Source organism: Ursus arctos, unplaced genomic scaffold (assembly GCF_023065955.2).
Source record: "Ursus arctos isolate Adak ecotype North America unplaced genomic scaffold, UrsArc2.0 scaffold_22, whole genome shotgun sequence".
Classification (NCBI taxonomy): Eukaryota; Metazoa; Chordata; class Mammalia; order Carnivora; family Ursidae; genus Ursus; species Ursus arctos.
In genome coordinates, this window is record NW_026622897.1 from 16,745,087 (window position 1) to 16,759,592 (window position 14,506).

The window sequence follows — 14,506 nt, forward strand, 5'->3', positions numbered from 1 at the left end:
GGTTGGGGATGGGGCAGGGGGTGCTGTCATGGGGCAGGAAAGCTAGGCCTGAAGGTGGGAGCTCAGCAGGAGGTCTCGTCTCCATATCTGTGTGCCCAAAAATGGGGTCCTTATAGATGCCTCTTCTGAGTTGTACCTTCTCCATTATTTCCAGCTGTTCTATTCGTTTGTCCCTCTTTCTTCTCTGCCTTCTCACCTTCCCTTCCCTGAGCCTCTAAAGCAGGTTGGCAGACAAAGGCCTGCCGGCCAAGTGCAGCTACCTCATTGCCTGTTTTTGTAAATACGATTTATTAGCACCAAGCTCTGACCAGTCATTTACATCTTACCTGTGACAGCTTTCAGGCTACAAATGGCAGAATTGAATAGTTGTGGGAGAGACCATTTGGCCTTCAAAACCTAAAAGTATTTTCTATCTGAACCCTTACAAAAAAGTTTACTGGCTCTTGCTCTAAAAGAAGAGGCGAGGGGCACCTTGTGGGACTCAGTTAAGCGTCCGCCTCTTGATTTTGGCTCAGGTCGTGATCTCAGGGGCATGAGACTGAGGTCTGTACTGGGCAAGGAGCCTGCTTGAGATTCTCCCTCAGCCCCTTCTTCCCCCTTCAAAAAAAAAAAATTAAATTAAATTAAGAAATAAATAAATAAAAGAAGAGGCATTAATTCCGGAAAATGGCTCTCATTTTCCTTTGGCCCAGGCTGCTTTTCCCTCCAGCCCCTCCACCCTCTCCCTCATCCTAGGGGTGGGTGGTTTTCAGTACTCGGTTGCTCAGCCTCTCCTTGACTCTCCAAATCTTCCTGATGATTGAGTTTCCTATACTTACCACATGTCCCTATGTTTGCCCTTGCCTCCACATATGTAAAAAGCAACCCGGAGACAATAAGTAGATTTTGTTGTCCTTTCATTGTGTCGTCTGACACCACCCAGAGCTATTACAGCTGGGGAGACACACTGAACACTGAATTTGAATTGCTCTAACCTGTTCCAGTCTATGTGCCATGCCACAATGAATGTGACTTTCCCTAGGCTCATTTTTTGGCTTGAATCAGCAATTCCGCATAGTTCTGGGAGTGAGTCCCTTGTTCCAAGTCTGGACCTGCCCACCCCAGAGGCTTTCCAGAGAGCAGAGTCAGGCTGCGGGGCTCAGAAGGTGGTTGCTGTGGGTCCCAGCCCCTGATACACTCAGGTTTTACATCGTCCACCGTTGAATTGTAAAGAGTAAAAAAGCGCCAAGTTTCTGGTTACCATTAAGGTCTCTTTTTCTTGTCCCAGTTATATGCAATTGCTGTCAAAGATCTAATACGAAAGAGTGACAGAAGCTACAAAATAAAAACCCACAACAGTACTGTGGAATACACCCTTTCCAAGTTGGAACCTGGAGGGAAATACCACATCGTCGTCCAGCTGGGGAACATGAGCAAAGATTCCAGTATAAAAATCACCACAGGTAAACGGGAGAGAGATTCGGGTCCTTCTCACACAGCAAGGGGCCCACAGGGCTGCTAGGATGCCTAGACCTTAACAGCGGGAAGTACAAATACCCCCTTCAGTATGCACAGCGGCCCCGGCGGGGTGGGCTTCCAGTGCTGGGGCTGCAGGGTGGTGGCCTGGGGGACATGCTGTGTCTTTTTTCACTCTCCTTCTGTCTAGCTGGTTTGGACACTTTTGGGGGAGAAGAGCAGGAATGCCCAAAAGAGTTAGGAAATAAACGTGAACATTTGCCTCGAGAGCCAAGGATGGGAACTGGGGCTGAAGTCACATGGTTCCTCGTGGCAGGGTGATGTGTAGCCAGGGAGGGAGACCAGTAACTGCGCAGTAGATTGAAGGGGCCTTGCTGCAGCCCGGGGTTGGCTCAGCAGTCAGGGTCTGGTTCAGAAAGCAGCTAATGAGCTCGGCTGCTTGGGCAGCAGCAGACAGTGTCAGAGTGTCCGTGATGGAGGCTCAGTCCCACCGGGCCGCCGGTGTGAGCAGCGGGCCTGGGCGGGACTCACAGTGTCACTCCAGGGCTCTAGGTTCAGGCACAGGCCCTGGCTCCTCACTGAGCTCTGGGTCTCCTCAGGCCCTGGGGCAGGATGAGGGAGAGCGGGAAAGCAGACCGGAACCAGAGCAGAAGTCCAGCAAGGCTTGGAAACTGTGGTCCATCCCTTCCCTTCCCTTTTTCCCCCACCCAATTTGGTTTTGGCCATCCGTGGCTCTGAGGGCCATTAAATTAGGTTCTGTCCAAATTTCTTGGCTAAAGTGTAACAACAACAAAAGAGATGCCAATTAGAGAGTGTCTACCGTGTGCTAAGCTCTGTGCTAAGCAACACGTGTGTTTTATTTCTTTCTTAACCTAGCCTTTCAAGTTAGCATTCTTTTTTCTTTTTTTTAATATTTTATTGATATTTAGAGACTGCGTAAGGGGGGTGGGGGAGGGGCAGAGGGCGATAGGGAGGGAGAGAGAGAATCCCAAGCAGGCTCCTGAGGTCATGACCTGAGCTTAAACCAAGAGTCAGATGCTCAACCTGCTGAGCCACCCAGGCGCCCCTCGAGTTAGCATTATCTAATCTGTCTATCTACTCAGACAAGAAAACAGCGATTCCAGTCTGTAGCCACTAACTGTGTCCTGTTTCATCTTTAATTTTCAGTTTCATTATCCGCACCTGATGCCTTAAAAATCATAACAGAAAATGACCACGTTCTTCTGTTTTGGAAAAGTCTAGCTTTGAAGGAAAAGCATTTTAATGAAAGCAGGGTGAGTTCCTCCCTCCTTCTCAATGACTTTGGGCATCTAATTGAAATGCAGTTTTAGAGATGAGCTCGTTAACAGCATGCTGGCATAGATAGGGGAAAAAGACAGAATAGGGCAAGGGAGTGAACTTGAGAATTAAAGGACCATTTTCTGTGGGCTTGCTAATTAGTGAAATGTTTATACTGCCCATTAAAGATGAGAATCTCTGCACTAAGCACTTTTCATTCCTGAACTTGTCTTTCCCTAAAGACAGGGAAATGGGCTGGGGCCCGCACTGTGCCTGCTGAAGCTGGATGGGGCTGGGCATCAGAACCAGGGCCCCGTCCTTTGCAGCCAGTCTGAGAGCAGCGCTGTGGCTCCCGTGCCGGGGGCTGAGCTGCAGCCTCAGCCTGGCCTCGTGGTTTCTTTCCAGTGATGTTTGAGGGGGCACGACGTGCTTGAAGATAGTCTGTTGACCTATGGAAAATACTGTTTTGTTTTGTCGTTGGCAGACCAGTTACTGTATTCACAACAGGAAGTGGGAAGAGAAGGAGAGTGACATCAGGGAACAGATCTGCCACCCAAAGGTGGACAGATTCTTGAGTGGACCTGGCTTGTCCCCATGGTCAGCAAAGCATGAGCTAAAGAGAGACACAATAAATAATCCGTGGCTATTTCGGGGTACGGTGGTGGCGAAGAGTGCTGGGGTTGTAAACAGTCACAGTGTAAGGCCAGAAGCACAACTAGATTAAAACTCGAAAATTCTCACAACTCTTCCAACCGTGACATGTAAATGTTAATATACTCGAATGTAAAGGAAGCTTTCAAAGCAGTTCGAAACAGAAATATCCTGGTTTTGGAAAGGGTACGGGGAACAAAGTAAAAACTATAGTAGCTGTAAGTGAAAGAAAAGAAGGACCCACCTCACTAATAATCGAACCACAAAGAGAGGACACGTTCACATTAAACAGGCTAAGTTTTGGGGGAAGAGTATTACCAGTACGAGTTGTAGCTGGGGAGATTAGCACTCTGGAAATACGAATTGGAAATGCCTTCCATAAGGCACTTTGGTAAGATGTATCGGAAACATGAAAAGCATTCACACCCTTTGACCAGCAATTCTTTCGGGATCTTAGTCGAAGGAAACGATATACATCAAGAATTTATGTACAAGGCTGTTGAGGACAGTTTTATTTCTGATAGCAAGAAAGGAGAAACAACTTTAATGTCCAATAGAAGAAGACTAGTTAAATAAATTGTTGATGTTCGTGTCATTTAAATGTTCTTCTTTATACCTTTATGTATTTGGCAAATGTTCTACAGCAAATATATATTAGATAGAAAATGATTAAGGCTAGCTTCCAATGGAGAATGCAGGAATGGGCTTCCAAGCAGGTGGCATGGGGAGGCCCAGTTTGGCCACCAGCTGTCATCAGGGGTCCCTCCTAGGGGGCAGAAGCCTGGCTTTCAGGTTGAGATGGCAGGTCGATACTTTGCTCCCAGTGGAGGGAGGGTTTTCACATAAGCAGGTGGCATGTCCTTTTTTCCCCCCTGGGGGCTTAGAGTTCAGAGAATAGGTCAATGAAATTGGGACCAAGAGACTGTGAGTATGCAGTGGGGCCCAGTACATAAGAGAGGATGTCTTTTTTTTTTTTTGCCGCTGACGGGGTGGGAGTTGGTGGCTTTGACACTGGCGTACTTAGAGATTAGCAGAGAAGTCCAGTAGTCAGTTCTGAACCCAGCCCGATCTTGAAGTGCTTTCTGTTCAAGGCCAGGTTAGTCTGGGGCCACCATCAGCCTCGAGGACCTGGGGAGTGAGCTGCGGGCTGCCGATGGAGTTCCCACACGCTGTTCTACCGAGAAATGTCCTGACTTTTCTTACCCCACTGCTGGAGTCCACTGCGACCTGGATTTATTATTGGTCAAATCCCATTATGGTGAACTATTGCTGACTTGTCCAGATTCTTTGTGGCATTTAATATTACTTCAGACAAGTGCACTGTTGACCAGAACTTTGAATGTGTACTGGAATATTTGTTAAAATGGCTTTTATTAGGGCTACGCGTTTCACTTCCACTTTGCAGCTCGTAAGTGGGCGTGGTAGTTATTTGAGACATTTGGGATGGGAAAATTACCATTTTCTGAATCCACTATCTCAGTGGTAACGTAAAAAGATCTAGGAAGAAAACCCAAAGTGCTTTAGCATCTATAAAAGCCTGCAATAAGGAGCTCACATAAAGTTGGAACCAGTAATAGAAGCTGTCAGATTCCTTATTTAACTTCCTGAACAATCTCTCATGTCTTTGTTTTCAGGGCTATGAGATACACATGTTTGATAGTGCCATGAATATCTCTGCTTACCTTGGGAACACTACTGACAATTTCTTTAAAATTTCCAACCTGAAATTGGGGCATAATTACACTTTCACTGTGCAAGCGAGATGTCTTTTTGGCAGCCAGATTTGTGGGGAGCCCGCTGTCCTGCTGTACGATGAGCTGGGGTCCGGTAAGTCACTCTTGGGGCCAGTTTCCGTCTTCAGTTCTGGGGAAATTGATGAAGGATGTAGCATGGTGCGATGAATTTGGGTTTTTGGGTTTTTTTTTAAAGATTTTATTTAATTTTTTAAAAGATTTTATTTATTTGTTTGAGAGAGAGAAAGAGCACGCACGTGTGCTAAAGCGGGGGGGGGGGGGGCGGAGGAAGAGGCAGAGAATCCCAAGCCAACTTTGTGCCGAGCGAGGAGCCTGATGCAGGGCTCTAGATCATGACCAGAGCCGAAACCAGGAGTCAGATGCTTAACTGACTGCACCACCCAGGCACCCCAAGATGTGTCTTTTTCTAAAGTGCACTTAAAATATTCTCTCAAAAACAAAACAAAAAAATTCTTTCAGTTCAAAAGAAAGTCACTTATCTATCAATTTAATCAGGCACTGATTTAACAAATACTTCCTTACCCAGGAGTGCTGTGAGGAGCTGGGGTTACAAAGTGACCACATTCTGAACGTAAGGCCCAAGAAAGGGAATAGGTTACAAATAGGTTTTGTTTCGAAAGGAGAGTCTGCTGGGGAAACACTAGGTTAGTGTGAGTTTTATTGTTTGTTTTTTGCAGGACTTTTCAGAGCCTCCAATATGCTAATGTTCTCTGTGGTTCTTCCAAGTCAGTAGATAACCTCCTTCCTATAGAGTAAGCAATTTTATAGCTCCCCCTTCATCTTAGGGGTCAGTGCAGAGCAGAACCTGAATTTGTCCTGGCGTCTTGTCTTCTGAACAGTCCCAGATACTGGTGCTGGGTCGTGCTGATGGTGGAGGAGAGGACCCTTTCCTTTACATGGAAACACTGCTCCTATCGTAGTGGCTTGGCCAGGATATCAACAGACGTTTTGCCACTGGTCTCTTTCGTTCCTTTGACTCCCAGCCAGGAAGTCGCGGACGCTCAAGCCAAGAGCTTGCGTTAGGGCTGTCGTATGCTCCAACATGTCATGCTTCCCAGGCATCTCCCTAAAAGGAAAGCCTTGCAAACCGCATCCCTTTGCAGAATCACAGCATCCTAGAGGTTCTGAGAAGGTCTTACAGAAAACAAACAACAAAAGTCTTGTTAACCTAGAGTTCCCTAAAAAGAGCCTCCTTTTTAAGTAAAACCAATTAGCGACTGTGAAATAGACTTTGGGAAGAGTGTTGCCTTCAAAATAAAACCAAAATCGTCAAGCAGAAAGAATCTCTCTGTGAAGCCTCGATTAGTCTTTATCTTGTCCCTTGATGTTTGCTGTCCCCTCAGAAGTGGGGTGCGGGGGGAGGGGGTTCTCCCTCGCCCCTGTTGCCTGCACCACACTGGTTTCTGCTGACTGCTCCAGCCAAAGGCATCCCCCGAATTTACCACTTCACAGTTGGGGTTAGGTTGGGACATACGACATAAGATCTTGCCCCAGCTTTTTCTTGTAGGTCAATAATGAGAGAAAGGCACGGATTCTGAGTTGTTAGATTGGGCTTTGCAAGCAGTGGCTGTTCTCTGGCCCATCTTGATGAACATCTGGTTGGGATGAGTCCCTGGGTAACTACTGAGCCTTCCCCGTGAGGCACAGGCCTGGCCTGCACCACTTTGCCCTATCCCAGGGAGTGAACTCAGGCCTGATGAGGCTCCTTATGGGACCTGGAAGGTCCACTGTGCTTCCGTAGCTCAAACTGACTCCCGGGTTCCACTTGCTGCCCTCAGGCTCAGACTTTCCCCAGCATTTTTCAAGACCGGCCCAAACCCAGCCAAACCCAGCGGTGGGGGATGGCTTTGCCCTAGAGGCCAATTGGGGCGGATCTTCAGCACATCATCATAGAGCTGGAATTTGTTAAAGACATGGGGAAGTGAGCATCATTGTTAGGTCATAGACACCTGACTGGCTCTGCAAAGAGCATTTTAAAAATGTGAAATATGTATGGAAAGGTTTTGTCTCTCTTTTATCTAAGTAAAAAAAAAGAAAAGCTCATAAAACTTCACGAGCTGTTAAGTCAGTGTTGCAGTAAAGGAATCTCGTTTGTATCACTTAATGGGGCTTCAGGTAATTGCAGTTCAGAGTGACTTTGGTGCCAAGTAGGGGGAAATAATTGCAATCTCGTTAATTAGTGGTCTGATTCACATCCTCTTATGTAAGGCAAGCAAGTGGTCTTAAGTAATAATGCTAATGAAATCAATGTTGATACCCCAACAAAGGTCTCCCTTCCAAGAGATTATCTAAATAAACAACAAGGCCATGATTAGGAGGCTAATGTAATTACCGTATTTGCATGCACAAGGCCCGTGGTCTGTCAGCTCGTGGCAAGGCGTCGGAAACAGTCGGGCGTCCCGTGCAGGCACACGCCACACCAGGCAGGCGGCTTGGGTAACTGTTTGCCGACTCGTAGGCTTTTCTGGAGGGTGGGGTGTTGAGTTGCTTGGTCGGCTCCCCAGCCCCGGCGCGCGAGGCTTACGTGTCGGCATTTGCCTTGGCAGGTGGGGATGCGTCAGCGTTCCAGGCCGCCAGATCCACTGACGTTGCCGCCGTGGTCGTGCCCATCTTGTTCCTGATCCTGCTGAGCCTGGGGGTGGGCTTTGCCGTCCTGTACACGAAGCATCGGAGGCTGCAGAGCAGCTTCACGGCTTTTGCCAACAGCCACTACAGCTCCAGGCTGGGCTCGGCCATCTTCTCCTCGGGGGATGACCTGGGTGAGTGGGGCAGGTGCTTCCTTCCCGCACAGACCCCTGCAAAGCCCGTTCCTGGGTTAGGACATACCTGTGTTAAGCGCATCTTTTGACAGTAGAGACGGGATTCATTAACCAGTGATCTCACTGCTTTAGGTGAAACCAGTTGAAGCCCTTTGCTTTGATCTTGCTTCTGTGTTAAAATACTCGTATTCTCTTCCGTGGTGTGGTCCTGGCCTGAGACCAGGAGTGGTTTTGGGGAAGAACTGGTAGGAGCTTGCCTTGTACAGGAAGGATAGGAAGGCCCTGGGCTTTGGATACTCCCAGAATATCAGCAGATTTTCATGAATTTCTAAGCCCTCTCATCCTTCACGGACCTGGAGGTTTGTTATCTTGGAAGAGCCTAGTCGGGAGAAAAAGTCAGGCTTTCCCAGATGACTTCTGTCTAAAGAAGGCCTTTTCGTCTGGCTGGCTGTCTTTCTGATACTAGTGGAACCGACCTCCTGCCCCCCCCACCCCCGGCCATTCTTCTTTCCTGTATCCACAACATGATATGGCAAAAAGAAAGATCCCTTTTAAAATATCTACATGCTCAAATTACTAAATGCTAAGAGAGCTAGTAGACCACTTGATATAATAAATTAGGTGTTTTGGGGGCCCTTCCCCAAACGCAGACTGCTGAATGTCATTTTACATACCTATTTTTTCTGTAAACCAGTCATAATTTTTTTTGTTTGTAAAGTACTTGTGTATTCCCCATTCACGGATCATTTGATGTTAGACTTGCTCCTTCTTTTTTCTTAGTTTCTTGTCTTGTTTTGTACACATATTTGGTCTGCTTTGCACGAATGGGGTGGGTTCTTTGCTCTGTTACAAAAGGCGTTTGACCCATGGTGATACCACACAGTGACCACTGAATGTGGATCACAACTGATTTGCACAAGATTGTACCAGGGGCCACAAAGGGACATCCATTAGTCTAGGAAGCTGTCCTCAAGAAGCTTAAACCCCTCTAAAATCCCTTCCCTCAGAGCAGTGTGGGTTCAGAGAAAACAGATTGTGAAGTTTCACTGTGTTAACATAGGGTGTGGATAATTGAAATTAGGGAAGCTAAATGACCTGTTGGGCTTTGGGGTAGGTAATAAGATTCTCCTTCCCAAGAGATTTACTTTCCATATTTGGTTAATAACATTCAAGCTACCATTAAAGTAAGCTTGGCCACCCATGGATGGGGGAGAAGTTGACCCAAGAGTGTCAGAGGGGAGCTGAGCTGGGGTTCAGCTTTGGCTACTCACCTGGCGGGCTGCGGTCCTGATTTTCCAGGCTGGGGCTCATGGTGGCGTTGGGAGCAGCTGGGGTGGAGTGGTGGGAGCTGGGGTTGGGTGCATGCGCTGGAACTCACCAAGGACCGACTGTTTTGCCTTTAGGGGAGGATGATGAAGACGCTCCTATGATAACTGGATTTTCAGACGACGTCCCCATGGTGATAGCCTGAAAGATCTCCTCACTAGAAACCAAATGGTGTAAATATTTTATTTGATAAAGATAGTTGATGGTTTATTTTAAAAGATGCACTTTGAGTTGCAATATGTTATTTTTATATGGGCCAAAAACAAAACAAAAACAAAAAAAAAGGAAAGAAAGGAATGAATAAACTTTGTAGTAATCAACTGTGAACTTCAAACCAGGTTGATTTTAGTAACCAAATTGCTTTGATTTCGTATTAATGTAGTCTTACAGGGCTGTGCTTGCTGGGCATGCTTTTAAGTCTGTGAGATAATTTTGGTTCAATAAATTGGCCGTTCTTTTTATTTTTCTAAGACACAGAAATGTATTTAATAAAAACTTCAAGAGAGGGTGATGGGTGGAATCCCTCCCACCCACCCCCCATTGAAAGTGTGCTCAAATTTTAAATTTTGTTTGGATTTAGTTTATATGAAAGTGTTTGTGTGTATTGTGGGGGAAGGTTCTTTTCTGTAATTTTGTTAATTTATTGGGACTCTGTATAAGGCAAGGCCTTCGTGGTCACCCAGCTCTGCGCGTTTCGAGGGGTTGCAGGGTTGAGGGGTGGGGAACAGAAGCAGTGTTGTTGCCGTTCCGGAAACCGTCCGTTTTTAGGCACTCGTGTGTCACATAATGGTCTTTGGCAGGAGAGCACATTGAATCATTGCTCGGTTTCCGTTCAACAGAGCTGCATCAGGAAGCCCTGCCAGCAACAGCTTCTTCCCTTACGTTAATGGATGGAATCTTACCGTCTACGCCTCTGCACAAGACCTAGCTCCCCACGCTACACGATGAGAACACTGCTTTATTATACACTGGGCTCGTGGCCATCGCAACAGGTGACTCTGCTTGCGGGAGCGTTCTAGGTCTGTGCCACGGGAGATACACTGGCAGATGGAGTCCCTAATCTGTCCTTTGTGGATACTTTGTTTTTCCTTACCGCTGAAGAATCTCGAATGTAAAGTTTTTTTTTTAAAGATTTTTTTTTTTTTTTTTTTTTTTTTAAGAGAGAGAGAGAGCAAGTGAGAGAGCACAAGCAGGGGGAGTGGCAGAGGGAGACAGGGAGCCTGATGCGGGACTCGATCCCAGGACTGAGATCCTGACCTGAGCCGAAGGCAGACGCTTCACCGGCTGAGTCACCCAGGTGCCCCTCGAATGTAGAGTTTTGTATTTGTGTTGAGGTGGCCGCTTACTGTCTTTAAAACTCTATACCTGATATATGCAGTCATTTGGAATTGGGTCAGTGCCTTCTCTTTTTTTTTTTCTTTCCTTCCACCTCCTTCCCCCGCACCCCTGCCCAGTGTAAAGAGTGCTGTTCACTCCGACAGAGATCCAGGAGATGGACGAATTTGAGGCCATTCTGTCTGACTTACAGTCGCAGCGACACTAGAGCTTATTCTCTCTATCACACAAGCTGAGCTTTTATTCCTTATGCCTTTAAATGCCACCCCGGTATTCAAATCATGGCCACTTGATAGGTACGTGGAATCCATCGTGGACTGATGCGCGCCCTTTAGGCTTCGGGACGTAGACACCAACGTCCAGCGCCGTTGTGACTCCTGCTGTGTGAGCCTCACTGCAGAGCTTCTCAGCTGAGAAGCAGGGAGCTCGGGGGATACTCCAAAGTCATGTTTCCGAGTAGGTGTCGTTTATATGCAAGCTTTGTAAAGACCCCATGTCCTCTGAGATGCACCACATCACCTTCTCACAAGTATTTGCTTTCTTTTAACCAAAAGTATCATTCTTGGGTGAAGAATATAGTTTTGTTCTTATCTAGTGATTGGGAAACAAAGAGCCAATTAAACTTTTTAGTTTTAAAATTTTTAATTTATATATATATTTTTTAAATGAGGAGTATTTTCAACTGTAGACATGTAGTGTGTCTTGTGGGTAAGGCTCCGTTTTATTTTACCAAGCAGTGGTCGTGATGAGCCTCCTTCCAGCCTTTTTTCCCCTTCTTCTGCTCTCTTTCCTTTGTGACTTTTGTAAAGAATGGAATTTCTTTGGCTTTATCTTGTCTTGGGGTTTTGTTCCAGACTCCAAGCGCCACCCCCCACCTCCACCCCTTTAGTAAAGCTCTTTAAGTAGCTGAAAGATTAACAGTCTGGTGGGAGGCAGAGTCATTCCATTGAACCACTAGAAAGTATATTTTCTTCTTTTCTTTTCCTGCCAACTTTTTGTTGGCGTTCGTAAAAGCTAATCTAAAGGCTCTGAGACTTTGTTTTCCATTTTCCGCGGGCAAGCCTTTCTGCAGAGCCTGTGTCTCCAGTCGGCAACTGGAGACACTTCTGAGCATCCAGTTCTTGTTACCAGTGCCTCCCAACGCTTAGTGCACCGTACTGTATAGACTGGCCATCACCCCTCTCCTCGGAAAACGCCACTGTGCTGTTGGAGAAAAAGCAGCCTTTTCGGGCTAGAGTATTTTCTATATACACAGAAGAGCTGCATTTCTGAAGACTAAGCTAGGCAGACGCAGCTACGTGTAAATTGTATATTTTTATGAACTGTCCGAGCACGCGCTCTTCCTTCCCTCTGCATAGCTTTGTGGGGTTTCGGTGTCGATGTGCTGTCTGCGGAGAGTCCAGAGGTTGGAGTGACCATAGGAGATGAGAACAGAAAGTATGTGCAGCCTTTGAAAGTGACCACGTAATTGTCTTCGCTGTGACCAGTCGGAGCCCCTGGTTGTTCGTGAAGAAGGGGCTTGTTTGTACCTCGTGGAGATGCCACCTCAGAAGTCCACACTGTGCAGGGAAAAGGTATTGTTCTCTCCCAGCGCACGTTAGCATGTCGGAAGCCCACAGCCACGTGGACCACGGTGGGCCACTAATGGACCACTGAAATTGGGCAGGCAGGGGGCATGTGTCCAGATTTTCTCTGGAGGGTGATTTTGCCTCTTTATGTATTGAACGCCCCTCGAGCTTTGTGAGACACGGGTCCAGGCGGATGAAATGACAGAGTAGAATTCTGCAGAGGCGTCCAGGGAGGAGCCACATCTATGCAGATCTTTCCAGACAGGGGAGAAGCTCCAGTAACGACTGGCTGCCTGGCATACTGGGTACAAGGTTAAGATGCTGGGTGACTGGTTGAAACTTTGGACTTGGGGAAGAGAGAGGTTCCTGGGGTTCCATCTCTGCTCATATCACTAGGGACATTTGGGTGGGACAGGTGTGGGACACACAGCTCTGTGGTCTCTCCTGCCCTTCATCCTGGCCTACTAGATTAAACTGTGCTTTAGCCATTTAAGGAGTGTACCCCTTCTCAAACGGTGGCTGTTTTGGGGGGAACAGGGGAGAGCAATGGTGTGGTGAGGCTCTTAGAGATAATCACCCACTTCCCTTTGGAGAATCCTGTCTTCAAATATCCACCCAACGGTCACTCTATCTTGTAAGATTATCGTCCTACTGTTTTCTTAAGGGCAGAAACCTCATCTTGTTAGGTTTGATTGGTCACTTCCCTACTAATGTGGGGCATGGTGAATCCCTGAGATTTTTCTCTTCCTTCGACAGAGCTGGGACACCCCTCAGAGAAAGGTTCTGGGAGATAAGTCAACTGAATACCATCTCCATATTGATTTTCAGAATTGACTCTTAAAACTTTGTGCAGAATCTTCACTTTGTTGGGATTGTATCTTGACATTCCTTGTCTGTTATTTTTATTAACTGGAGTGTGTGCTGCCTTTCAGGTACAATTTTTGTGTAATAAAAGCCAGTGCATTAAGTTTATATAGACTACTTTCTATGCAAGACTGAGACATGGAGTAGATAGCAAGAGATATGGGTAGTTGGGTACACAGACAATGAGCTCGTTCTCAGAATGGTAACCACCATTGGATGCGGGTTGAGAGAGGATAGATGGGTTGTGTAAATGTTTCTGCCCACTAATTTTGAGCAGCCATATTATGAACTAAATCCTCAGAGCCAAGTAACCCAAGAATGGTATTCGTTTCATGTATACTAATGCAAATGGAAGAAAGTATGAGTGCCGAAGTGGGACACTCTTCTCAGATACCCCGTGTCATTTCTCATTTAAAGACTCTTGTTACGAATTATTGAAACTTTAGGCAAAATCGAAGTATTGGCAGCAAAATAAAGGCCTACTCTGCTCTTATTTAAAGTGAAACACTGTATACTTGTTTCTCTCCAAAGTGAAATTAGGCATTTATGATTTCAGTTGCCTTGATACGTTTCCAAATCACCGATTTCTGCTGAAGATTTTACTATATTGTTGCACAATTTTACGATAATTTTTGTCTCAATGTCAACTTTTTTCACTGAATAAAAATGTAACTGGGTCAAGGAAACACCTCTATGAAAATCCACTCTCTACGTGTGTCTCGAGTTGTTCTTTTGAGTGCAATAAATTAATGCGGTCTCCGAACACCATTCGATTTGCCTGTTTTAGAAGGAAGTTTCTTTCGTAGATGAGAGAACACTAAGATCTGGAACAGTTTTGGTATTAACAAGGTGGTCTCAGGCGGTGGATCCTTGAAGAACACGATGCCTTTGTGTTGGTTGAGGAGTGGGGAGATGTCAAGGCGGCTGTTTTGAAGTCAACAGAGTTATTCCACAGGAGCCGTGGCTCCCTTAAAGCTGTCACTACGTCGGCTGAGGCGCCGTTTGCTGCAAAGGCAGAAGAAAGCAGAGCGGTGTGGTGCGCTCTGTGCCAGAGAGCACTTTGAGGGGGTTCCCCTGGGCAGTGGAGTGGCGAGGAATGCTGCATGCTCCCCGGAAGGGTGACCGAATGGCAGGTGGACCCGTTGATCAGGACCGGAGCACGTGCAACAGGAGAGGAGGGAGGCAGGTGTTTTTAATTCAGATCTGCGCCTTTGCTGCTTTTGTGGACATACTGAGCCAAAATAGAACTCCGAAGGACTGTCATTCCGTTTTGTAGGAAGGGGAAAAGGGGCTCAGAGAGGTTAAGTCACTGGCTTAGGGGAAACCAGAGCGTGAATGGCAAGACCAGCCCCCGGTGCCAGGGATTTCTAACCCCAGACACTGCCCCCTGTCACCGGTCAGAGTCAGAACACAGTCCCAACACATCACACCCAGAGGAATCCCAAGCGTGCATTTACCTGGTCACGGCCTAGCCCTGAGGTTTCTAGGCTTGGATAATTTGTCAGCACCTCAGTGA

The 14,506-nt window shown here is 46.8% G+C and overlaps 1 protein-coding gene across 3 annotated transcripts in view; it reads left to right on the top strand.

Annotated features, from left to right (window-relative positions):
- The window catches only part of SORL1 (sortilin related receptor 1), a 170,483-nt gene extending 156,789 nt beyond the window's left edge, over positions 1-13,694 (top strand). For 2 of the 3 annotated variants that reach the window (XM_057316611.1, XM_026505541.4), the window contains 5 exons: positions 1,268-1,442; positions 2,623-2,729; positions 5,019-5,211; positions 7,685-7,897; positions 9,301-13,694. In XM_057316611.1, the coding sequence (XP_057172594.1) occupies positions 1,268-1,442; positions 2,623-2,729; positions 5,019-5,211; positions 7,685-7,897; positions 9,301-9,368 (756 nt within the window). In that variant the 3' untranslated portion in view covers positions 9,369-13,694. The remainder of the gene's footprint in view (positions 1-1,267; positions 1,443-2,622; positions 2,730-5,018; positions 5,212-7,684; positions 7,898-9,300) is intronic. The other variant, XM_044386576.3, reaches the window with a different exon arrangement.
- The last annotated feature ends 812 nt before the right edge of the window (positions 13,695-14,506 follow it).